Here is a 26,444-nt window from a genome sequence, read left to right as displayed (position 1 = left end):
TGAATCGTAATGTAAATATCTGATATGCAGGATGGTCTTAGGCGACCCCTGTGAAAGGGTCGTTCAACTGCCAAAGGGGTCGCGACCCACAGGTTGAGAACCACTGCTCTAAGGTCTCTCTCTAGCATCAGGAGTTAATTTTTCAAATGCCAAAACCAGCTTTTGGTTTTAGATTTACTACACAAATCCTGACAAGCAGAAAGCCAGGGCTGGGGCATCAGGGCAATAGTGTGGTTCTGGCGAAAGCGAGGCTGAGGGATGGCTAGGAGGGCTGGGAGGGTTTCTGGGCCGTGGTGACACAGCCATCCTTCCCCTAAGCACCTGCATGCACAGACACTCCTGGCCATGGTGTTAAACCGCTCATGCTAGCGCTGCGCCACCGATGTGATCCCAAGCGCCAGAGTGCACGACTGCAACACCCCCGCAACTACATCCAGGAAAGTCGCGCTGGATTCCGACACATACGCAGGAGTCTTGGAAGGAGGCAGTGGGCAAGTGGGTTAGGCACAAATGGAATAAAGCACACCCAGCTCTGGTACCATGGCCACGGTCATGGTCAAAAGAGGAGACTGGAAAGGTGACCAAGAAGGTGCTCCTCCCCTCTCCACGATCCCCTGGATGAGCCCAGCAACCCACAGCTCCCCAAACACGCTTACATCTGCTCTCAGGAGGAAGTTTCTGCTCTAAAATACTCTTTGTTGCTGTATTTCTGTCACCTTAGCTCAGGACCTAGGTTTCCCCACCAAGTTACAAGGTACAAATCAAGCCACCTGCTGACATCTTGGTAGGTCTTATCCATCTGACCTCCCCAGGCACCACAGCCACACCAACTCTGTGCTCAGATACCAAGTGGGAGTCGGCAGGGTGAGTGAGGGGAGAAGGGGGGAATGTCTATCTGCTCTCGCATCTTGTACCAGTGAGGTGACAGGGCCTGGTGTTGGGAAGCTAAGTTATTGAAACCAATCTGTGAAGCTGTCAGGCTCCTACCAACCTTGGCACAGAGCCTTCCCTGCCACCATGGGGCCTTTCGGGATCTTGCCAGAGCAAGGTGGCTAGGAGGAGATACCCTTGTCGCTGGAGAAGGGGGTGTGCCTGAGTCAGAGAATGGGGCCCCCTGGTGACTGCTGCCCTGGAGTCTCAGAAGCCATGAAGTTGCACATGGCCAACCAGGCCTCCTCTAGACACCAGTGCTCTCCACCAAGGGCCTTCGGGGCTGCTGCCTGGTCATCTTCCCATGGCTCCAACACGCACCTCAGTCTGGCTCCCTGGCAACAAAGCAGAGGCCCTCTCAGGGCCTGGACCAGGCACTGTGGTCCTCCAGCGCCACCTACAGCCAGGCCTGGGAAGTTGGCTTTGGACAGCAAGGTAGAAAGGAGGCAGGAGGAAGGAAGGAAGGGAGGAGGAGGCAAGAAGGGAAGGAGGGAGGGATTATTCAATGCTGCAGGAGGTGCAGCTGGGAAAAGGATTGATGCTGCCTCAGGTGGACCTGCAGAGAGGTCCCCAGGGGCCAGGTCAAGGGGCAAGAGAGCAGCCCAGCAGCACCCCCCTCCCCCAAAAGAACCTTGCTCTGCCTGGGCAACAAACCCATCAATGCCCAGGCTGCAGTCAGAGAGCAGGTCACATGGGAGCCAGCCAGTGTGTGCATACTTCCTCCCTGTGCCCCATGGCAGGGAGTACATGTCCTCGAATGCATAAATACATACACAGTCAGGTATGCACACACAGCACATGTGTACACACCACCTCAATGCACACAGGACAGCTATGCACACAAAGGTACAGTGCACACATGCATGCAATGCATATGTACATACATGCACAGGTGTATGTACACAGACGCACATACATGCATGTGCACACGCACACCTCCAGAGTACCGAGCACAGGCAGAGATGGCTGTGCCTGCTGGGAATTTTTGGCAGCAAAGGCTTCCCAATCCCTCTCCTATGAAATTCCCCTGAGGCCAAAGAAAAACTCTAGGTATAGCTGAATCAAAGGGAAAATTTCTCCAATCCACTGGGAGCCTCAATCAGGCTTCTGAAAGGTCAGCGAAGGGGCAGAGCTCTCAGACAATCCCCCAGACTCCCAGGCTCTCACCAGCATTCCTTCCACTAACCCTGCACAGAAGGATCCATTCAGCGCACCTCAGGACCATCCAGAGCTAGTGAGGGCTCCATGCCCCTCATGGGAGTGCAATCAGACTCTCTCCCCTGTCCCCTGTCTCTCCCCCTCCCCCCACAGGGACACAGATACCAGAGACTTGGAAGACTGTATCCCAGATAAATCAAAGTGGGAAGGATGGAGGAGCTGGGGAAGCCAGAGACAGAACTCATGGGATGCTGCAGAGCCTGGGGCCTGAAGGCCAAGGTCACAGCCCTGAGGGCCAATCCCCAGAGGCAGGAGAGCATCCTCATCCTCCACCGGGGCACACCCCCTTCCAGAGGTAAATAGGCATCTCCACCTCCTCCAAGTACAAGCAGAACCAGAGGGAGTTTAGGGGGACAAAGAGGGATGGGGGCCAGGGGGGTTGTACGTGACCCTGCTAGACTGTGTTGATGTTCCTTCAGGTAAAGCACATCTGCTCTAGCCTCAGTCACCCAGGAGGGGCTTTCCTCCACTCACAGCGTTTAAAACATGGAAAGGCCCTAGCTGGCTTGGCCGAGCATCCTCATCCTCCACCGGGGCACACCCCCTTCCAGAGGGAAATAGGCATCTCCACCTTCTCCAAGTACAAGCAGAACCAGAGGGAGTTTAGGGGGACAAAGAGGGATGGGGGCCAGGGGGGTTGTACGTGACCCTGCTAGACTGTGTTGATGTTCCTTCAGGTAAAGCACATCTGCTCTGGCCTCAGTCACCCAGGAGGGGCTTTCCCCCACTCACAGCATTTAAAACATAGAAAGGAAAACCACAACTGTACAGCTCTGCCTGCATCCCAGCCATCACAATCCAGCAGCCCATGAGAGGCCCTGGTGCCCGAAGTGCGGCTCTCGGCCACCCAGAGCACCGGGCTCCTGCAGCTCATCCGCCTTGCCCAGCACGGTAGAAGCCGCCATCTCTGCTCTTCGCAGTGGTCCTTGGCTCCTGCAATTGAGCCCCCCCGCCCAAGCCGGCCTCACCCTCGAAGGCTGTCATTTCCCAAGCCTGCCCTATCGAAGCCTTAGCCAGCCGTTGCCCGGCATGCAGGCACACAGGACGCACCACAAGGCACCTTCCCCACCCTGGGAGGCAGGTCCAAACCACAGCAGGGCCAGGGGGACTGACTCCCTACATTGGCAGTAATGTGTGCCAGGCTACCCTGCACAGGGTGGCAGGCACTCTGCTCTCCTCTTCAGGGTGCACAGCACACTCCAGATGGTCCTGAAGTGCCCAGGAAGACAAGGGCTGACCAGAGCCCAGTGCTCTCCAATTCCCAGCCCAGATCTCTTTCCTGGGGACACTTGGAAGCAGCAGGGAGGACAGGAGGTGGCAGGTGCTGCATGTGGCAATACTGCTAGAAACACTGTTATTGCTGCATCTGAGAAACAGTGTGAAATAACACGAGGTGGGTGTATCACACACAGAGCTGAAGTTTCCAATGAGGGGCTTGGTAGCTGACCTGGCCTGAGACCCACAGGGGCCGAACCAGGTGGCAGATGGCCCAGGGGCGGCCCTCAGGTAGAGTGGTCCTGGGACAGGCTGTGGGGATATCATCTCTGGCTAAACCACCACCACCCATGGGCTTCACAGAACGAGCCTGGCCCAGGACAGCAGGTTCTATAGGGCACAACCTCTGGACACTGAGCCCTGGGCTGCCCACCCCCTAGGCACTGTCCTGCAGGGCCAGCCCTGCCTCCTCCTGATGCCCATGCCTACCCACCCTCCTGGCCTCAACAATGGACAGGGCAGCAGGGCGGCAGGAAGGTCAAGCAGTGGCAAGAATGGTCCTCGTGTGAGTATAAGTACCGGTCTATTTCAATCCCCATCTCAAAAGGAATTCTGAAGCACTCAAATGCTTCAGATATTCTTAGCCTTGCTGCCTGAGAGCACCACGTACTGCCAGCCTTTCAAAGCAAATTTCATGCTTTTATCGACACCAGGCTGTTCACGTCACTTTGACACACAAATCACACTACCGAAGTAGCAACACACCAGAAAGGCTTCATAAAACGCAATAAACCTGAGGACGTCGACACTTTAAAAAAAGTGCTACGGAAATAATCTGAAATGGTTGCAATTAAGCTACTGTAGACGCAAGCAGAGCAGTACATATATTAGGGAGACAGACGTGTGAGTACAATCTGCCAGAGAATGTCTCCTCTCTGGGGAGGGGTGGGAGCAAGGCATCACCCTCCCAGGGAGTTGCCAAGTGGCTCCCTGAGCCCCCAGCCCAGGGGCAAGAGAGCACCTCACCTGGCCCCCCAGGCTAGTGTCCATGTTGGCCCCATGACAGAGCAAGACCAGGAGGGCCGGCTCCCACAGGATGGCACTGGCTCCACACGATGGAAACCTCAGTGCACTGGGGCTCTGAGAGGCGGAGGGGTTACTGTGGTCCAAGTACCCAGGTCTCCTGATAGTTACCAAGCCCCCCTCTATGCCAGGCCCCTGCTGGGAGCTGGGTACAAAAGGAAGACCGAGGGCCCTGCCCTCACCAGGTCCATGGTCTGGTGGGGAGACATTGATGCCAACATCGCCACCCTGATCCTGAGGAGCGAGAGCCGGAAGGGTGCCCAGCACGATGACCAGGCTGAGCTGACCAGTCATGGAGCAGGGAGCTGGGACCCTACATGGCCACACTTTGAGAAGTCCCTTCCCACTGGCCACACTCGGTCAGTGTGAGAGACCCCCAAGTACAATCCCACCCCCCTTCTGGACCAGAAACCCAGACCAAGGTCAAAGTGCCTTCTGGAACATTCTTTCTGTCAGAGACGCGCTGCTGTGTCCAATGCCAGCCCTGCTGATGGCTTCCCCATTGCTCTCGAGAATCAGGTTGTGGAGAAGGGTGTAGGTGAGGTGATGGGTAGACACAAGGGCCACCCCAAGCAAACCAGGGGTACAGCATGCAACAGCCGGGGCTGTCCTCAGGGGCTGCAGCCAGAGAGCACCGAGTGCTGGTGACAGGAGGCAAGATGCAGAGCCAGGTGTCTGTCCTGCTGCATCCCCCAGGGAGGGGGCTGCTGTGCCCTCACATTTCCGGGGTCCCCTCTCATGGACAGCTCTCTCGGACTTTCTATTGCATTTTCTCACACTTCACCTCCCTCAAAGCCAGTCCCACCACCTTCCCACTACCATCCATCCCAGACACTTTTCTGTGGCCCCCACCCTCTCACTACCAGCCAGCCTCCTTGCCAGGCTCCCTACACCACTTCTTGCACCAACCTCCCTGAGACCAGCAGCTTTCCTCGGCATCCTCACTGCTTGCTGCAGAGCCTCGTGACCCCAGAACACACTTTTGCCCCAGGGTCACATCTACAAGAGCTTAGCCACTACGTGCTGGGACTCAGCACTGGCTTGCTTCTTCCTCTCTCTCTCTAAGGAAAAGGTGGGTTTTCTTCCCTTAAGGTCCCTCTGCCAGCCAGATGCCCTTAAAATCGGAGCGTGCTCGCAGAGCTGAGCAGATCAGAGGCAGTGTTCCTACCACCCATCTCCCTGCCCCCTCCTTGCTCTCCTCCTACTGTGGCTCCCAACGGGCCCTGGGATGATCATTGCCCAGTGGGTTCTAAAAAGGTGGAGTCTAAAAAAGATAAAAAAGAACCTAGGAAATTTCCACCTCCGTGCTGAGAGATAATGGTCCGTGGGGAAGGGCAGGGGCGCCATCTAGTGGCCCTGAGGGGAGCTGCACCCAACCGAACTGGGACGCAGAGGACAGAGGACAGTCACTCAGATACGTGGCCAAGTCACTGGCCAACACCATGAATTATCATCCAGGCCAGTGGTCAGCAAACTGCGGCTCGGCAAACCGTGGCTTGCGAGGCATATGCGGCTCTTTGGCCCCTTGAGTATGGCTCTGCTCTTTATTCATTTATCAATTGAATACCAAAGAGCCGCATGTGGCTCGCAAGCCACGGTTTGCCGACCACAGACCCAGGCCATCGAGCAGGCCCAGCACACACACACACCACACTCACATACACATACATACACAAAAACACTTCAACTATAGAAACACACACATATACATAAACACACATACACACACTAATAGACCCTCCCATATATACACATATACTCACACATACATATACATATATTCACATACATACAAGCACACATATACACACTCAGACACTCAGGCATACACACAAACATGCGACACAGCCTGTGGATCTGCACAGGGAGTCAGAGGGCTGCTCGTGGGCACTCAGCCTGCACAGCCCACGGAGAGCATGCTGACTGCTGAGAGGCAGCAGGCAGAGCCCCCAGGTGAGGGGCATGTCCACTCACACCACAAGCTGCACTCCCAGGCCCTGCCCTCCTGCCTGCAGGTGTGGACTTGGGGCAGAGCGTGGCCCCCTCTCCTCCAGGCCTGGGCTGGGGCCTCTGTGGAGTCACAGCCTAGCCTTGCCATGGAGAGAGGGGGTACAGGGTGGCTACACGGCCGCTGGGACATCCTGGACAGCAATGGGACAGTGCCACTGACCAGGAAGCATTTCTGCCCGAGTGCTCAGAATCACGCTGGTGGGTGTGAGATTCAGGTCTTATGAAAAGGGCATCACCAACTCACCAATCTCTTCCAAATTCACCCCTAAAAGGTAAATACCGCTCAGCCTGGAGGCTTTGATGACCAAAGGCTAATGCAAAGCCAACGCACACCACCCAAGGAGAGAAGTGGGCTGAAAACAAGCCCTGGAACAGTAATGGGATCTCCCACACACGCAGAGTAGCACAGTTCAAAGGCCAGAGGCCCAGGGCTGGCAGGATAATGGCCCCAAAGACATCCCAGTCCTGGGCCTGGGACCTGTGGACATGGCACCTCATATGGCAAAAGAGACTTTTCAGATAGATTAAGGACCCTGGAATGGGGATGACCCTGGATACCCCTGGGGGCATGGGGAGGAGGGACCAGGGTCATCACAGGGTCCTTATAGGAGGGAGGCAGGAGGGTCAGAGTCAGAGGTGGAAGAGGCTGCGTTATTGGCTGTGAAGATGGAAGAAAGGGCCACAAACCAGGAATACGGCTCCTCTAGAAGCTGGAAAGGCCGGATTTTCCCATAGAGCCTCCAAAAGAAAAAGCCCAGCCCACACCTGTGAGACTCCTGACAGAACATGACAGAATAAATGTGTGTGTGCTAAGGCTTGTGGTGATTTGTTACAGTAGCCCTGGGACACTCCTACAAATGCCCCCACCATGTCCGTGTCCAATGCTTCTCTATCTTGCTCTGCCTGTCTGAGAGGAAACAGCTTTGTTCACATGAGAGGTGAGGAGAGCATGGTCATACAGCCAAAGGAAGAAGAGAGGGGCCTGGTTTCCCACCCAAAATCTCCTGCTGGCTCCTGAGTCCTCTGCTCAGAACTCCTGATCCTGCCCCACTCAGCAAAGGGCTCCAGGAGGTCCAAGCAACTTAGAGTTGAGATGCCTATGGGTAGAGGCTCAGTCAAGGTAAGAGGTGCCTTGGCCAGGGTCTGCTGTCTGTGTCCCCAGCTGCGCTGTGTCCCCCTGCCCCCCACTGCCCCGAGCTAGCTTGTTTGAGGTCTGGAGTGCTACAATCTGCTCCCGGGCCTCCCCTGCCACCCCTCTGAGCTTCACTGATTATTGTGACAACAGAGGCAGGAAGATGCAAAGCCCCAGCTAAGGAGTCTCTGCTGGAAACAGCCGTGAACAAACAGAAGGCAGCTGCCTCCGGGCCTGCCAGCAGAAGCTGGATGTGAGGTAAGTGTTAGCTCAGAGATTCCAGAACACAGAGCACACTGCACATATGCCCCAGCCTGCAGAGCCCAGCACTCCCAGAGTGGCCTTCGGGACAGCTCACCCACCCCTGCTCAGCACCTGCAAACTAGTGGGGACCCCAGGCAGCAGGGGCCTACTGCTAACCTCACCCCTCAAACCGAAGGCCAAGAGGAAGGCGAGGGAGGCTCAGTGCTCAAGGCGACCCTGTCCCCAGGCCTGTGGCCCCAGGAGAGCCCCAGTACAACAGCCACGCACCTGACTCGGCCTGGGGAGGTGCTGAGGGAGCTCAGAACCAGCCGCTGCTCAGTGGGAAGCTCTCTAGGCCCAAACCCCAAACTCCACAAATCAGGAAGCTCATTTCTGAGGGGCACGTATACCTCATCCCCAAACTGGTGGGTAAACTGAGGCTGTCCTGAAGCCAGTGGGGGCAGAAAGAGCCAGCAGATCTTGAGCTACCAGAGCTCCAACCCTGGCCCACCCTCCCTAATAGCCCTGGCCACAGGGAGCCACCCAGAAGGCACCCATGCCTGCCTGACCTGGAGGAACCTATCCATCTGCCCTCCCCCGCCCTTTGCCCTGCTGGCAGCGGAGACCTTCCGCCTTGTGGAGCAAGTCAGGCCGCTGGCTGGACACTCACCATGACTTGGGCTCCCCAAAGTGCAGGTAGTTGATGCTGTACAGGTCCATGTCCTCCGTGTGCCAGGCAAAGGTGGTCTTCCACATGCCGAAGTACAGGTAGGGGGTGTTGACACCCTCAATGATGGTGCCGCACTCACGTTCCACCATGTCCAGGATGGTCCGAAGGTTCCCGATGTTCCACTGGGCCACGTCCTGTGGGGCAGCAGGAACACAGTCAGTGGGCCGGCCATCCCTGGGGCACCCAGGCCCCACCAGCCCCAGACACTAGTGGGAGGACAGGAAGTGTCCTTCCCTCTGAGCTGCCTGCTACAGTGTGACCCCCATGAGGGCCCAAGAGCCCTGTTGTCAGCTCCAAACCTGCCTGCCCACTTCAGAGCCTCGCCCACCCCAGTATCCAAAACCCATCCTGGGCTGCTCATACCCTGCAGATGCCGACTGAGTGCCCTGTGCTATGCAGTTGGGCAGAGCTTTCTCTAGACTCCACGTTGAGGTATGTGTTAATCTCAGCAGTAAAGACCTCAGTTTGGTCATGAGTAACTGGTGTGCCTCAAAGTCAATGACACAGAAGGAGGTAGACAACTGCCAAGTGGGACTAGACCAGCGAAGGTGCCAGACAGCCCTTCTGACCTCCGCATGGAGGAGATGGAGATGGTTCTCAGAACCAAGCAAACAAGGCCAGAATCCTCACCTACCAGTCTCATCTATTCCTAATGCCACAAGCAAGCAAACTATCATAAGAGCTCACAAAATATGCTTTAATCAACTTCCTTTCCCTAGAGAACCCTTCAAGCCTGTTGAGATGTGAGTGAACATCAGCCTTCTTTCTGCCCCAATCCACCCTGTACCACCCACTCTTGTCCACATTACAGGCCCTTGATTTGGTGAGATTAGTGGCTGGTGTTTGTAAGGTGAGTCCTGGCAGAAGCCCAGAACATGGGGGGCGGGAGGCAGACTGACCAGACCCCTCAGTATAAGAAAGAAAAGCCCAAGGTCGCCTTGAATAGAAGCTTCCCAAGGTCAGGGCACATCAAAAAGAGGTCGCTTCCCTAAGCCTTGTCCAGTTCACCTCACTATCCAGCCCACACATCCACAATGAGGCCACAGGCGGGGGCCTGGGATCTAGTCTAAGCCAGGCAATAACTCATCGTGTGGCCAGGGCAAGTCATTTCTCTGCTTGAGCCTAAGTTTCCACGTCTGTAAAAGGAGACTGTTGCACTAGATCAGGCACAGGGAACACAGGGCCCCAAAGCCTCTTCAGGAACCTAAGGCAGGCGTTGCTCACGATCTCAGCATTGGCCCCGCCAAGCCTCACTGGGCAGCAGGGTCCTTCACGGGGCCATCACTACGACCAACTACAGGCAGCACAGAAGAGCAAACCCAGAGGCTCTCCCTAGACAAGGCTCTAATTTTTTTTTAATTTTTGAATTATTTGAAAACAATGCAGAGTCTTCAAGAGAATGAGAAGACAAGCCCCAGACTAGGAGAAAATATTTGCAAAAGAACTCCTGAAATTCAATAATAAGAGAATAAACAATCCACTTAAAAAATTAGTCAAAGACCTGAACCTCACCAAGTAAGATACAATGATGACAAATAAGCACATGAAAAGATGCTCCATATCATATGTCACCAGGGAAATGCAAATTAAAACCACAATGAGCTACGATTACACACCTATCAGAATGGCCAAAATTCGGAACACTGACACCACTAAATGCTGACGAGGATGTGGAGCAATAGGAACTCTCACTTATTGCTGGTGGAATGCAACATGGCGCAACCACTCTGGGCAAAAAGAAATGCTGGCCAACAATTCATGTGGGGACCCACGCAGTAGTCCTGATTTTTCCAATACCTTTTGGGAGTTAAAAGCCCCACCTGTTCTAACAGGCTCCTCTCTGAGCATCCAGGAGGGTCCCCACTCTTCCCGGGAGGAGATGCTATTCCCACCCAACTCCAGTCCCACCCAAGACCAGAACTCAGGTGGCGCCCATCAGCTGCTCTCATGGTAAACATGGGCTGAGTGAATGGAAGAGACTATTATGGTAAGAAATGACCTTCAGAGTGACAACATGGAGTGAGGGGCACATATGAGGACCAAGAGGACCACCTAGGGAGTGGAAAAGGCCATATTTTAGCCCAGTGTACCCCATACAGAACACCCCCAGGAAAGAGCTAGGCTCAGTAACTCTGAAATTAACCAGGGTTATCTGAGGTCCCATAAATATTAATAAACTATCCCCTAAAAAAAGGGCCCCACTCAACCTCCCTCTGCTTAACACCAGCACCTCTCTGGGCCTCTGGTCACAGTCACCAGCATCTGGTCTAAGTCCTTGGACAGGCCAAGGACATGCCCCTCTCTGTTGCCTGGGTGTCCCCAAAGCCCCCCAGCCCAGCACAGGGACCAGAAATAAGTGAACCCATGGCAGCTTGCCAGCTGAGAACCTGGGGTTCCCAGGATTCTGAGGGTGTAAGATCAGAGCCATCAGAACTCTGCAACTCAGTAGGAAAGATTTTGCAAGTCAGAAAACCACGGGATCCCTTCTTCATTCATTCTAAGACCAGGCATGTAGTTGTAACTGGAGCCCAAACAGAAAGCCCAGCTAAGCTTGTGTCATTTTAACTTCCATTTTCAATTCCATTTCCATTCACATTCCTTCACCTCCACCATGGAAACCGAGTCCCTCATTTTCCCAAGAACCTCTTGGTATCCAGAACTTACATCATCATACAAGGAGCCGCTGATGTCGGCACCGTAAATGGGAGAGACGAAGGTGAGGTTCTTCCAGTACTTGCGTTCCAGGTCGTCGAAGTCCTGGTGCCGGGGAGTGCAGTATCTGTGAGCAAACAGCACACCGAAAAGGGGGTCTCAGAGCATGCGCCTGATCCCACGGCTGAACCAAGCCCAGGGCATCTGCCGGACACACCGAGGGAGAGGCTCTGCCCAGATCACCCACTGTCCCCACCACAGGGCACAGCCCCAGAAAACGCAAATGTGGTCTCATCGCTACTGAGACAGCATTTATTCCAGGATGTGTGTATAGGATGGGCAGGTGGCCCTGCCTGGAATAATGCCCACTTATCCCACCTCATCAGCTAGCTGGGCCTGTGGTATCCAAGTCACAACGCACACCAGGGGCAGCTGGAGCAGGTGGATGGGCACGGGCTCTGGCGGTTCTCATCATCCCGCTGCTCAGCACATACTAAGAGCACTGATTACGGGCCAGGCGCTGTCCTGGGCGCTAGGTCCATTGCATGAGGGGCAGACAACACCCTGCCTTCACAGTACACTTATGTTGGAGAGCAAAGGTACTGCTGGAAATGCACAAACAATTTTAGAAAGCCAGGAATCTGGGAGTAACAGAGAACAGGAAGGAGAAAACAGCAGTGGTATGCTCGTGAGTGCACCGTGTATGCACTGGGAATGCCCACGAGTGCACCCATGAGCACACAGAATGTGCATGAGTGTGCCCATGTGTGCGCCATGTTGAAGGAAGCAGCATGCAGGAATGCATGTTAAAGAGCCCCTCTCTGAGGAGGCGCCATCAGAACTGAGACATTATGGGAGGGTATAGAGGACGCACTCCAGGGACAGGGAACAGGTTGAACCCCAAGGGGCAGCCCTCAGTAGTGGCTACTGAAGGTAGGGTGAGGTGGACAGGTGGCCGTGGGTTGGTGAGGGTCTGGATTTTGCCCTCTTTGAACAGGGGTGGTCTCTGAGCATGAGATGTCGAGATCCACCCAGTGCACCCAGAGCAGATGACATGCACTTTGTAGGGGGCTGCGTGTGCCCTACAATCCCTGCACCCCAAAGCCCGCAGTGGACTGGGCTTTGCAGATCAGGGGGGTAGAGGCCTTTAAGGTGTGGCTCCACCTCGGAGCTAAGGTTTCAGGGTTCTGCCCTGCACCAGCCAGGGTCCCGGCTGCATACTTCTCGCTGTTGGCCAGGCGGCGGTACTCCCCGACCGTCATGGCCTTCTTCTGGATGTTGTACTGTGTGAAGAGGCCTGACTGGCCCGTCACCACCTGCTGGATGGGGGCTGGGATGACCACGTCATCGATGTCATCATACGTCTGCCGTGGCTTCCACTCCTTCGGGGGAATGATCTGCGAGACCAAGGAGGAAGTCAGTGATGCCTCCAGACAGGCACATCCACTCAGGACAGGGGAACGATCAGAGACCCACTGCCCACTCCTGGGAGACCAGCAGCCACTACCTGGGAAGCACACCTGGGACTGCCCCACAGGGGCACCAGGAGCCATCTGTGCCTTTATCAAGCACCCAAGTGATCTGGTGCCAGAAACATGGGCACCACCAGCTGCATTTGAAGTCCTTTTAAAACCTTTATCACTGGAGGGCAGGGCCATTTTGCCCTCTAGCTTTGGAAAGGAGTAAGGCTATGCCAGACACATGTTCTAGGAATCCCCTTCATTATCACCTACTAGGGAGTGATTACGGTTCTAGGTGCTGGGGAGGGGAAACACGGGAAAACAAAGATCCACGAGGGCCTTACATTCCACGGAAGAGGGCAGATGATAAATACCTTTAAGGTGTGGCTCCACCTCAGAGCCGGGTTTCAGGGGGCCCACCCACAGAGTTAAGGAAACTGTGGGAAGGTAACCAGTTGTAAGTACTAAGGATATAAAATAAAGAAGGGCTGGGTAAGAAGCCCAGAGGCAGAGGGGAGGGTGACAATTCTAAGTGGGAGGAGACCTCAGAAGGTTGCCTTTGAGAAAAGGCACAGCTATTTCATGGGAGCAAATCCAATAGGCAACCGACCACCAGGCTTTGACTGTGAGCTGATGGCAGCTCTCCTGGCCCCGCCCTCCCTGCCTTTCTCCACAAGGGGACACTAGGAGCAGCACGAAGGGCTTAGTGTCAGGGGCACTGTGCTGGGCTTGCTTGGGCTCAGAAATCCACTCTTGGCGCCTTCACCTTCCTGGTCAGGGGCGACCTCTAGGTCAAGGGCCTAGGGCCTCCTGAGCATTAGGCACCCTTCTGGGCCCCACAGGGCAAAATGGGACTAGTCTCTCCAGTCCTGGGTGGTTGTTTGCAAGCCTCAAGGCCCCTTTCAGGGTGCCCAGCAGGCCACCTAACAGCTTTGGAAAAAGGAACTAATTCAACCTATTTTGTTGTTTTTTAATATTTTTATTGATTTCAGAGAGGAAGGGAGAAGGCGAGATAGATAGAAACATCAATGATGAGAGAGAATCATTGATCCGCTGCCTCCTGCAAGCCTAACTGGGGACCAAGCCCGCAACTCGGGCATATGCTCTGACTGGGAATCGAATGGTGACCTCCTGGTTCAAAAAGGTCAACGCTCAACCACTGAGCCATGCTGGCGGGGCTAACCCAACCTGTTTTCAGAGCATCAGCCATGAACTCTAAAGAGGCTGAACCCTCAGCCTACTCCGCGCCAATGAGGGAAGAACACCACGCTGATGCCCAAGTTTGCCGACAGCTTCCAAAAGGACTCTACAATCCCACCTATGACACCAGTGAAAGAAAATGTTTTGCTTGGCACTTATTCTCCAGTTGCCAGTTAACAATAGAAAGGTGCTGCATCCCCTATCAGCACACACAGTTTATTTATAAAAGTCAAATAAATAACAACAGAGGAAGTCAGTGGGTCTCCCTGGAGCAACCCTGCCCCGAGGGGACAGTGAGTGATGTCTAGGGACATCTGAGGTTGTCATGATTGTGGGTGCTCTTGGCATTGAGTAGGTGCTCAGCACCCTCTGCAGTGGCCAGGATGGCCCTCCACAGATACCCGACCCAGATATCAGCATTGCCAAGGCTGGGACCCTAATAAGAGTTAAATGAGGACGAGGACACAACCTTTCAGTGGAGGCTCTTTCTGGGGACGTCTTCTCTCTTGCTCTGTCAACTGCGGCCTTGACACACAACCTTTCAGTGGAGGCTCTTTCTGGGGACGTCTCTCTTGCTCTGTCAACTGCGGCCTCGATGCAACAGGCACCTAGAATACCCGCCTGTTTCTGGTGCGAGGCCATGTGACAACAAGGTACTGGTTGGGGTCAGCCTGCCAGCAGAAGGTTTTCTTAGATTTCTGGTGAGAAATCTGAAGATTCGGGTGCTAAACTAAAACATTCAAGACTGGAAAACAAAAGAAATAAATAAAAGGGGCTATGCCTCCAGGATCCAAGACATTCTTCTGTGAGGAAGGATCCATGACCCTGAGCTGCTTTTTAATTACGTTACTGATGTCTCCTTTTGACAGAAAACCCAAACCTCTTTCAGGAAAGTGCCATGAGCCTGCACAGGCTCCGGACCCACTTCAGTTCTATTAGAAGTCCATCCCTAGTCCCAGTCTGGGGCAAAATGAACAAAGTATGTCACTCCCAAATTTCCCACCTTCAAACAAGAGCCTGAGGCTACTTTGTTCATTTATGCCACCCCTCACACACTGCTGTGTGAAGACATCTGACAACCAGGAGGGACCCTTACACACACGTGCGATGTCTGGTTTGCATACGTGTGAACCACTCCTTCCTGGACACATTCTAAGCAGGTTTTGAAAAGCTGCTTAAAAGGAGGGCCACTTCCAGAACTGAAGCTTCTGGAAAAACCCCTTCTGGCCTAATACCCTCACACCACTACAAAATCAGATTTAAAAGGAGGATCCCGCCCTGGCTGGTTTGGCTCAGTGGATAGAGTGTCAGCCTGTGGACTAAAGGGTTCTAGGTTCAATTCCTGTCAAGGACACATGCCCAGGTTGTGGGCTCGATCCCCAGTAGGGGGCATGCAGGAGGCAGCCAATCAATGATTCTCTCTCATCATTGATGTTTCTATCTCTCTCTCCCTCACCCTTCCTCTCTGAAATCAATAAAAATATATTTTAAAAAATAAAATAAAATAAAAGGAGATCCCAGGCAAAGGACATCTGAAGAATGTCACCTAAAGAACTTCCAGCATTCTGATTGGCCCCACTCGGCACCTGGTGCACCTGCCTGGTATAGCCCTGGACTGACCCTTGCTCAAAGCTCCTGGAGAGCAAGTTCAGCCAGAGTAAGGCCACACACTTCAAGTGAATGAGGGGATACTGGGAAAATGGCCTAGGTGCGAGTTGTATGGCAAAGCTAGGAGTCTGCACAGTTGGGGTAGTAGGTGTGGGGAACACTGCAAGAGGGAAGAGTGAGGGGCAAGCCTTTGCCCCCCGCAAAACCACCTGGTCCCAAAGCCACTCTTCATGGGGCAGGCCTGGCAGCTGAGAGCAACCAGGGTATTGTCTACCTTCAGGACTGTCCTTAGGGATGCACCTGGGCACCAGAGCACTTTGACCCCTCCCATAGGACCCTACACTGTCCCATTGCCCCACCACCCTTCCCTGGCTCCTCCTGCCCCCGAGCTTCCCAAGCAGACTAGGGAGGCTCCCAGCCCTGGTCTGTGGGAGGCAGGGACCCACTGGGCACGGGCCTCAGAGTATATGCAGAGTGGCTGAGGAATATGACTGGGCTGCCTGATGGCCCCAGAGTGGAGTTCCCACACACCCACAGCCGATTCTAGCCGCGGCCCTGACTGTACCTGTGCCTGCTGAACACCCACTCCCACCCAGGTCTACTGAGCCTCACAGAGCTTTTGAGGAGGGGACCAAATACAGCTTTTATGAAAGAAGGAAACCCCTACACACACGCGTGCACGCATACACATATCACACACGTTCACACACATGCACACACACACAGAGAAGAGCAGTCAAGGCTGATGAGGCCAGGGTAGGGGGACATCCATGTCAGGCCAGCAGGACATCGTATCTCTTCTCCATAGAGACCAGCAGCCTGAGAGCCAAGGATCCCCCTTTGAAAAAAATGGGAGGGGCCCAGGGACAAAGCCCCTGCTTCCTTGGATCCATCTGTCCCCAGAGTTGGCAGGGAGGCCGCTGAGGGACTAGAGGCACCACACCCTGTCCCTGCTAGATGGAAGAAGGGACACGTGTGCACACGTGTGTCGCTGTGACCCTAATCACCAGAACCCGTGCCTGCACCCCCAGACTGCTTCGCCCTCAGCTGGATTCAGAAAGAATTCCCGCATCCAAAGGTGACTATCAGTCAGAGAGGAAGTGGCAAATAAAACAGAACTTAAGAGAGAAAAGGGACATGCAAAACAAAAGGCAGAGGAGAATATACCCTGAAAATATCTGCCTCACAAAATCCCCAGTCCGAATAGTTTCCCACCGATCCAAATAAATTAGCAAAAAATCGGTCCACTGGAATTAAAAGCCTAAACAGAGGTATCTGGGTTCAAAGGAGAAGCATTGAGACAGTGAAAGAGAGGAAGAAGGGGAGAGAGAAGGTAATGGTGTGGATCACACAGAGGTGAAGGAAGGGTGACAGAAATGACGGCGGTGAAAGGATAGCAGAAGAGTGTCGGGGTGGGATTTAAAGGTACTTCCAACAGAACAGTACAAGTTTCCTGACATAATAGGTGATGTGAATCCAAAGGCAGGGAGATGGGCTGGCTGCGAACTAGAAGTGAAACAAGGTCAGTGACAGCAGATAAAGGAAGGGATCCCAAGCCCCACACCTCGACAGGCACCAGGACTCCGTTGGCCTCAGAATCTCCCCACCACTGGGGGCCTGCAACAGGAGGGGTGGCAGGAAAGTTTCACCTGACAATGGACACCAGACTGTGGATTGGTGGGCGGCAGAAAAGACCCAAATGAACGCTTCTGAACTTGCTAGAACCCCAGGCACTGCATTTCCAGAGCCCTTCTCTCATGAGATGACAAACTGCAGGCGAGTAAGACACCGATGGTGAGCACTAAAGCCATTTAAAGGGAGAACTGAAGTTAAAATGGCAGTGGCAGCCGTGGTTCCCAAACGAAATAAAGTGCTCTGTGCTGTCTGTATTATTAGGTATAATATGATCAAAAATCCTGAGGGGAGGGGAGGGAAAGGTGCTGTGGGCATACTGCTCTCCTTTCTCCTGAGGCTGAGGTTGAAGGTATGGGTGTCACCAGGACCAGAACTGGTATTAGTAACAAAACCAACCAAAAACAGGTATGGGAGAGGGGGAGGTAGCGAACCGCAGTCTGTGGTACAAATCTCACCAGCTGTCTGCTTTTGTACAGCCTGCGAGCTAAGAATGTGTTGCTTTGTTTGGTGTATTTTTATTGTTGTTGTTTTTCTTTCTTAGATGGTTGGGGAAATAGTTTAAAAGAAGAATATTTCGGGACAAGTAAAAGTTCTGTGAAATTCACATTTCAGTGTCCATAAATAAAGTTTTACTCATGCACAGCACGCCCGTTGGTTTATGGCTCATCTAAGGCAGCAGAACTAAGTGGTGGACACAGAGACTACTCGGCTGGCAAAGCTGAAAATACTATCTGGCTCTTTGTAGAAAACGTTTACCAACCTCCTGATTTAAGGAATAGACAACTAGGAATCTTAGATAAAGTGATACTCATCCAGGAAGCAACTAGTAGAACCCTAAGCAAACATGTTACAAATCTTCCTGATCATTAGGTGAGTAATGCCACACACAGGTTCACATGAACATGAAAAACACAGCCATGCCCTGGCCAGATGGCTCAGTTGGTTGGAGAGTCATCCCATACACCAAAAGGCAGCTGGTTTCATTCCCAGTCAGGGCACATATCTAGGTTGCCAGTTCGATCCCTGGTGGGTAATAAGGGAAACAATCAATCGATGTTTTTCTCTTACATTGATGTTTCTCTCTCTCTCCCTTCCCCTTCTACTCTCTCTAAAATCAGTAAAAACATAGTCTCTAATGAGAGAAAGAAAGAACGAAGAAAGAAAGAAAGAAAGAAAGAAAGAAAGAAAGAAAGAAAGAAAGAAGAAAGGAAAGGAAAGGAAAGGAAAGGAAAGGAAAGGAAAGGAAAGGAAAGGAAAGGAAAGGAAAGGAAAGGAAAGGAAAGGAAAGGAAAGGAAAGGAAAGGAAAGGAAAGGAAAGGAAAGGAAAGGAAAGGAAAGGAAAGGAAAGGAAAGGAAAGGAAAGGAAAGGAAAGGAAAGGAAAGGAAAGGAAAGGAAAGGAAAGGAAAGGAAAGGAAAGGAAAGGAAAGGAAAGGAAAGGAAAGGAAAGGAAAGGAAAGGAAAGGAAAGGAAAGGGGAAAGGAAAGAGGAAAGAAAAGAGGAAAGGAAAGGAAGAAAGAGCCATTTATATTAAAAAGAGACACAGGCCCTGGCCGGTATGCTCAGTGGTTAGAATGTTGGCCTGAGTACCAAAGGGTCATGGGTTCGATTCCTGGTCATGGGCATGTACCTGTGTTGCAGGTTCCATCCCCAGCCCCAGTTGGGGCCCATGTGGGAAACAACAAAACAATGTGTCTCTTACATCGATGTTTCTCTCTCTCTCTCCTCTCTCTCTCAGCCCTCTCCCAATCCTTCCACCTTTCCACTCTCTCCTAAAAACAATCAATGGAAAAAATATCCTCGGGTAAAGATTCACACACACACACAAAAAAAAAAGGAAAAAGAGAGACACAGGATGAGCTTGTGTGTCTGTCTGCCTTCACACATGCACACCTATGTGTATAATATGCCAAGGAAGGAGACAGGATGGTAACCATGTTGCTTCCAGGGATAGGAGCTGGGAGATGGGAGGAAGAAGAGACTCATCCGTCACTCTCTGCCCTCTTGCACTGTTTGAATTTGCCTCCCCTGTGTATACTATCTCCAAAAAAGCAACAACAATAAAAACACACCTTGTTTCACTAAGAATATAAAGGCAAAACCTCAGGCCTTCCTGGCATCAACTGCCTGGAAGCCTCCCCAGACTCTAGACCTCCTTCTCCCCGAGTGGGGTGAGACTTGCTGCCATGATGCCCTGGTGGCCACCGCCCGCTGGGCGGGGCTCAGCACAGTGCTGTCTCTGCCCCAGCCCTGCCAACCCCTGCAGGGACGGGGTGGTGTGAGTCAATTATGAACTGGGGTGAGACTTGCTGCCATGATGCCCTGGTGGCCACTGCCCGCTGGGCTGGGCTCAGCACAGTGCTGTCTCTGCCCCAGCTTGCCAACCCCTGCAGGGACGGGCGGTGTGAGTCAATTATGAATTCCAGTGCTTAGAACAGTGCCTGGCACAGGGAAAGAACCCCGTCCTGTTTGTAAGAAATGAGGTCAAAATGGATCAGTGAACAGGTTAATGGGTGCAACACCTTTGGACATGGACACACACAGAGAAGCTGCGCGGGACCAGGATGTGTCACCCACCTTGGCCAGGCCTGCCCGGTGGGCTCCCTGGGACTCGATGTAGGCCACATATTTGTTGAAGTCCTTAAATTCTTCCATAGTTGGGCGAAATGTCATGATTTTACAACTGGGGTTCTGGGCCCCATGATCCTCAGACCCCATGGTTGCAGCTGAGACACTGCCACACCTGTGAGGGAAGACAGAAGAGCGTGAGCAGGCGGTGCTGCCACCAGCGGGTGCCCTGCTCCACAGACCACACTAAAAGTACCCGGGGCCCCAGGAAGCAACGCGGGGCAGAGAGAAGACTGCCTTGCTCTGCTCTGGCACAAAAGACCAAGATGACTTCAACTAATTAAAAACAGAGGTGTCCTAGTTCCAAAAGCCAACGTGATACTGGAAGCCAGAGCACTAATTTTAAGCTGGGGGCCCTAGAAAATAAAAGCTTTTCGTTTCAGGGACTCAATTCAATGTATGTCCTTTGGAGCTGGACATGCAGAGACATAGGATCACGTGGCAGGTTCTGCAAGGTAAGTGAGGTTGTGTGTGAGTCTGCCTTCTTTTGAGGTACCAGCCTGCAAGCAGGGGGACCACAACTCCAGGCAGGGCCCACCCCGAGCAATATGTGGGTCGGTCCAGGACTGGCCTGGCTGCTGTCAGTGAACCCAGGCCCAGGGACCCATGGGAAGCCCCAGGCAGGAATCTGGAACCAGAGGGTAGAAGGCCGGCCAGAACGGCTCCTTGCCTGCAATCAGAGGCTCCAAGGCACCCTCAGTCATAACCATGCCTGGACATTTTGGCACAGAGGGGAGACCGTACTATGTCATGCACTCTAAGATTCACGGCAGGCGCCTGAAGATAACTGGGAATCAGAGCTCCTCTTGGGGAGAAGGGTGCAGACTGGAATGGCCCCCTCCTGTCTCTGGAGTTAATGGGACCCAGTGTGGTTATCAGTGGCCCACCCTGAGCAGGAAGAGGCTCGGTGACAGATTCTGGGAAAGGGTCCCTGTTGGCCGATTAAATTCTCCAGGTTCAAAAGACTAGACTCCCACCAGGATTTAGAAAAAGTCAGAATCCAAGTACACACAGACCTGAGAACTTAGAGAACAATTTAACCAAGTTCACCTCACCCCACCCCAAAGTGAGCTGGGGAATGAGAAACCCAAGAAGCCCAGTGGTCCCAGAAAGGGGTGGAGCGGGGGTGGGGGGTGGGGGTGGTGGTGACAAGATGCTTCCAAAAGGTAATGCCTGCGGCGGGCACTAGAGGGCAGCACAAACCCAGGATTTGCCACTGAGGAAGTCATTTTCCCCTGGGAGGGATCTGGAGGCCCCAGGCTCACAGGTACCCTGTTCTGGCCTTGCCCCTAACACCCCATCCCATACCTGGGACACATGAGGTTGGGGCCAGGGGGACAGCAGCTAAAGCCTCCCTCTGAGGGCCAGACTCTCACGCATTGCTGGCGAGGGCCCCGGAGGATCCTGACATAAGAGTGGGGGTGAGGGCGGGGAGATGTCACTGCTTCACTGCTGCATCCAGGCTGGGACCCACCATGACCCTGTGTCCACAACAAGTCTCAAGTTTTCTCGAGGGGCAGCCGCAAAGCTGAAGTGTGCATGGCAGGTCACGAGCCTGTGATGTCTGACAGCAACTCTGGGCAGGATCACACAGAACCACCAAGAACACATGGTTTATAAAAGGAAAGGGGTTGTCACAATCCCTCCTAGGGAGCAGCAGGCACCAGAAAGTCCCAGCCTAAGCCAGGCTGCCCCTCTGGAGCCCTGACCAGTCTTTAAGACTGACCACCATGCCATGCCAGACGGCCCCTTGCCTGCAGCCAAGGGCCCAGGACCTGAATCCCCACCTGGGACCCTCACCCACCCTACCTGAGCCCCAAGCCTACCTGCCCTCTCCCCTCCAGCCCAGATGCAGCCACACGGGGCTCACTGTGGGCCTTCACTGCACAGCGGCAGACAGGACAGCACGTCTGTCCTGGGGAGACAGACCCTGACCCCAATACTATTGTGCACATCAGTGTGGTTCTGAGCTGTGCTAACGGCTATGGCGGGAGAACAAGGAAGGGCGGGAGAGGGCTCCATGGGCCAGGACCTCGAATGAGACACCGAAACAGGAGAGCTAGCTGGCCTTCCTCACGTTCCCACCATCCTAGCCACCCACTCCTGTCCATCCCACTTCAACATCCCTCAAGATTTTCCACACCCACTAGGGAGGTCAGGGCCTCCGCCTGTACAGAGCAATAGGCCACCCACCTATACCACATGGACCATCTGATTCGTCCTCTGAGGCCTGCTGCCTGACATGATTGACCCGCCTCAGCCCCTGGTCCAAAGCCCTCGATGGCCAGGCAAAAGTCCAGAAGCTGGTTCCTCAGTTTGCCATGGCCACCGGTGCCCAGATCTGGAGGCAGTGAACAAATCAGCACTTCAGAGGCCCCCAGCCCTGTTCTATGCATTTCACACGGGTGACTTGTCCACTCTACACAATGAGCCCATTTTTCATAGTTCACTGAGGACACAGGACCCCACGAAGGGAGGTCACATGCCTAAGCCACTTGGCAAGTAGGTGGTAGGGCCAGATGCCCAGCCAGACTCTGCTGAGACAGCCAGAATCTCCCACCTCTCTCCCACCCTAGTGAGTGGCAGGTGCCAACACCTACCCACACCCAACAGCTCTCATGTTGAGTTCGGCCAGTCCTGGCCAGCTGGCTGCCTCTCTTCTGAGGCTGGCTCCCGAGTGGCCTACAGGGGAGGGAGACAAGAGCCTCTTGCAGAGGCCACCTCCCACCCATCCACCCAAATACCCGGCGCCACTGGTGGGAGGTGACAGTCTCCTCCCCAGGACCAGCTTGTCCCAGGCAGAGCTGGGGCAGCACCGGGGTCCTGCCCACACGAGCTCTCTCTCTCATGTCAAAAATCATGACACAGATGAGTTTTCCATCCAGGAGGTGGAAAAGCAGATGCTGAGACAGCAGGTAGAGTATTCTGCATTTGCACACTGGCAAGAGATGCTCTACTCCAACCACCAGATTCATCCAGATTCAGCTCCATGGTAAATTCCATAGGATTTTTTTCTCTCTTATTCGTGCCTTTTGAAATGAACTTTTTTAGTACGTAAATATAAGGAAGAAAATTAAAATAGTTTGTAATCCCAACACTCCATAACCCTTGACACATTTTTTTGAGTGAGGGCAAATAAAAATCATATATGGACATATTTAAAAAATAAAAAAGGAATTTGGATGCCAGTCCTGGGCCAATCTTCTGGTTCATTGGAAACATGGGGGAGGGGCAGAGGACAGGGAGAGCCCCAGGGAGGGAGTTCGCAGCACAGTCAGGAAGAGGGACGTGCTCCTTACCAGACAGAGACATGCCAAAAAGCGGGGCTCTGACAACTCAATATACGGAAACAAACAGCCCAATTAAAAAGTGGGCCGAGGACTTGAATATACACAAAAGGTCAACAAGCAGGTAAAAAGGGGCTAAACATGTTAGCCAACGCGGAAATGCAAATCGAAACCACAGTGAGATACCACTCATCCCCACTAGGATGGCTAGAACAAGAAAAACAGACAAGGAGAAGTGTTGATGAGGATGTGGAGAAATTGGAACACTGATATAATCAGGTGGGAATATTAAGATGGTAGCACCACTGCGGAAGAATTTGGTGGTTTAGACGAAATTATGATCAGCAGGATAATACACCATCACCTCCCCAAGACATCTACATTCTAATCTAGACTGTGACTACACTCCCTTCCATGGCAAAGAGACTTTGCAGATGGATTAAGTTAAGGACCCTGAGATGGGGATAGTCCTGGGAATCCTCAGGGGGCCCAGTGTCATCACAAGGGTCCTTATAAGAGGGAGAGAGATGAAGACTGGATGACAGAGCAATGGAGGCAGAGGCTGAAGTGATTCGAGGAAGGGGCCCTGAGGAGTGGAAAACTGAAAAAACTCCAAGAAATCAATTCTGCCCTGAAGTCTTCAGAAGGAGCAGCCCTGCCAACACCTAAGGCCCCATAAAACTCACTCCAGACTTCTGACCCCAGAACTGTCAGGGAATGAATATGGGTTGTTTGCAGTCACTAGGTTTATAGTCACGGTGTAACAGCCGTGGGATGCGCATGCAGAATCACTTTTTCTGAAAAGTGGTTTGGGGTTTTCAATGCATTTGAAAATACTGAGTTCTAGTCCACGCCTGGCCCTAATTAGCCATGTGGCCTGCATCTGAGGTCAACATGAAATATGGAATTCGAGGCAGCCTTTCTTAGACCACTGGGAGCAGCCAACGTGGCAGGGAGTGAACAGGACTGGTTGTCCTCCAACCTGTCACCGCCATGGGTGTGAGCTGGGAGGTGATTAGCTTGTTTCCTCTCTTCTTACCAGTGACCACCTTGGGATACCATCAGAGGCCACAACTTTATTTTTTTATTTATATTGATTTCAGAGAGGAAGGGAGAGGGAGAAAGAGGTAGAAACATCAATGATGAGAGAGAATCATTGATCGGCTGCCTCCTGCATGCCCCCTACTGGGGATCGAGCCTGCAACCTGGGCATGTGCCCTTGATCGGAATCAAACCCAGGACCCTTCAGTCCACAGGCCGACATTCTAGCCACTGAGCCAAACCAGTTAGGGCCAGAGGCCACCACCTTAAAACCCTCTGTCCTCTGTCCCTGCTTTATTAGAAAAGTATAGGAGAAGGTGGACAGCCTGGAGTTGACACCTAGAAGCAGCTGGGCAATGGGATTCTTTTAAATCCATTTAAAAAGAATCTTTCATTTTAAATACCCCCACCCCACCACCCCTGGCTGTGACTGGTCACCATCCTCTACAGGTTGTGGGGTGGGGTGAATAGGGCCTCAGAAAGCCCAGAAATTGTATCCCACCTGATTCGAACGACAGAGCAGCCCGTCCTAGGCAACCCCAGAATCAATAAAAACTCTCAGTGGTTCTCGGGGCTTCGAGAGGGCAAACATGGAGTATGCAGACTAGAAAAGAGACACCCAGCAGAGCCACTCCTAGAGGGTTCTAAGCTCCCCTGTCTAAAGGCAGGCAGACCCTGGAGACCCCAAGAACTCAGAATCACATGGGGCTACCTTCTCCCCGCAGCATGCAGCCTCACAGCCACCTGGGAGGAGGCTGTGGCCTTTGGGACCTTGGTCTTGCACTTACTTGAAAGTTCCTGGTATATTATGATGGTGAGGCTGCAATGAGAGATGCTCTAGTAAATGGCTTGGATTTCTGTCAGGTTCCAGCAATGGTGATGGTTCCTAAAATGCACAAAATAAAAGCACGATTAACTACATTTATCACATGCTTAAGTCTAAAATCCACATTACACTCCTAACAGTGGCATGTAGCCCAAGGACACTCTTGCCTTTATTCAGATGTATCCAAATCCTTGCCACTTTGCAGGAACACAACGGTTTTAAGCTCATCTTCCACAAATCAGCATCTGAGAAAGCAAGGACCTCCAGGAACAAATTAAACCAGAGAAGCTTTTAGAAACCTTAAGGTACAGGCAGCTTCTGGGAGGTTTACAACAAGTTCTGCCTCCTGTGAACTCCTGAAGCCGGGGAAAGCAACCTCCAAGGAGGAAACTCACATGGACAATGCCGCGTGGTGACCACCATCTGCACCCCCATAAGGTGCACACTGGGGGAGCCTGGCAGGGGCTGTGCAGACCCCACCAGGGCTGGGTCCCAACCTAGAAGCTAGTTGGGCAGAGACATTCCAGTACCTGTGGAATGGATACAGCACAAGACTCTAAACTTGGGTTTGGCCCCAGGACCTTTGACAATCTGGGCTACAGCTACCCCAATTCACCAGCCCTCCCACCCATATCTCCCCACAGCTCTCCAGACACATGAACCACAATGGCACAGGGTCTACCAGATGTTCCCTGCCTCTGGACCTTTGCACATGCTATACGAGACCTGAGCATGAGGATGGGCCTGACATTCCAGGAAGGGCAGCTTACCCCTTGAACTCAATCCCACACCCTTTCTCCAATTTACCAAGAGTTTTAAATAGCACGGATTTCACCAGCACTCTTACAACAGACAATGCACACTGACATTCTAAATCTTACTTTAAGCTGGTTTTTAAAAGTATCGGCACAACCCATTTTAGTGATTTCACTGTCTTTTAACAGGGCACAACCCCTGGTTGAAAGGCCACATGAGGCTATAAATTTGTGGAGCTAAGGCTGCATACATCTTCCTCAGGACACAGTAGGCTGTCGCTGGCTCTCCCAGAAGCTCCTGGGCCTCTCCCGCCTGCATAGCTGAAGGCCGCCCCACTCCACAGCCCTGCCAGCACCTGACATCGGCCAGAGCTGAAGTCAGAGGATCCAATTACTGTGAAATCTCTCCATGTGGCCGTAGCTGGCAGAATAACAGCTGCCAAGGATGTCTACGTCTGAATCCCCACAACATGTGGCAATGCTCCCTTCTGGGGCAACAGGCACTTTGCAGATGGGATTAAGTGAGGGATCTTGAGATGGGAAGAGTATCCTGAATTATCAGGTGGGCTCTGTCATCACAAGGGTCCTTATACGAGGAAGGCAGGAGGGTCAGAGTCAGAGGAGATGTGATCACAGAAGCAGAGATCAGAATGACGGGCTATGAAGATGGAGGAAGGGGCCATAAGGCAAGGGGTGCAGGTGCCTCTAGAACAGCCGTGGGCAAACTACGGCCCGCGGGCCGGATTCGGCCCGTTTGAAATGAATAAAACTAAAAAAAAAAAAGACCGTACCC

General features: G+C 53.0%; 1 protein-coding gene across 4 annotated transcripts in view; it reads right to left on the bottom strand.

The window, feature by feature from the left end:
* The window catches only part of KDM4B (lysine (K)-specific demethylase 4B), a 110,880-nt gene that overhangs the window by 80,323 nt on the left and 4,113 nt on the right, over nucleotides 1-26,444 (bottom strand). For all 4 annotated transcript variants that reach the window (XM_005884377.2, XM_014531904.1, XM_014531905.1 and 1 more), the window contains exons 2-6: nucleotides 24,859-24,956; nucleotides 19,692-19,857; nucleotides 12,435-12,610; nucleotides 11,226-11,340; nucleotides 8,502-8,695 (exon numbers count right to left, since the gene is read on the bottom strand). In XM_005884377.2, the coding sequence (XP_005884439.1) occupies nucleotides 8,502-8,695; nucleotides 11,226-11,340; nucleotides 12,435-12,610; nucleotides 19,692-19,832 (626 nt within the window). In that variant the 5' untranslated portion in view covers nucleotides 19,833-19,857; nucleotides 24,859-24,956. The remainder of the gene's footprint in view (nucleotides 1-8,501; nucleotides 8,696-11,225; nucleotides 11,341-12,434; nucleotides 12,611-19,691; nucleotides 19,858-24,858; nucleotides 24,957-26,444) is intronic.

The sequence above is a fragment of the Myotis brandtii genome, unplaced genomic scaffold, assembly GCF_000412655.1.
Source record: "Myotis brandtii unplaced genomic scaffold, ASM41265v1 scaffold827, whole genome shotgun sequence".
Lineage (NCBI taxonomy): Eukaryota > Metazoa > Chordata > Mammalia > Chiroptera > Vespertilionidae > Myotis > Myotis brandtii.
This window is presented reverse-complemented; position numbering and strand designations above follow the sequence as displayed.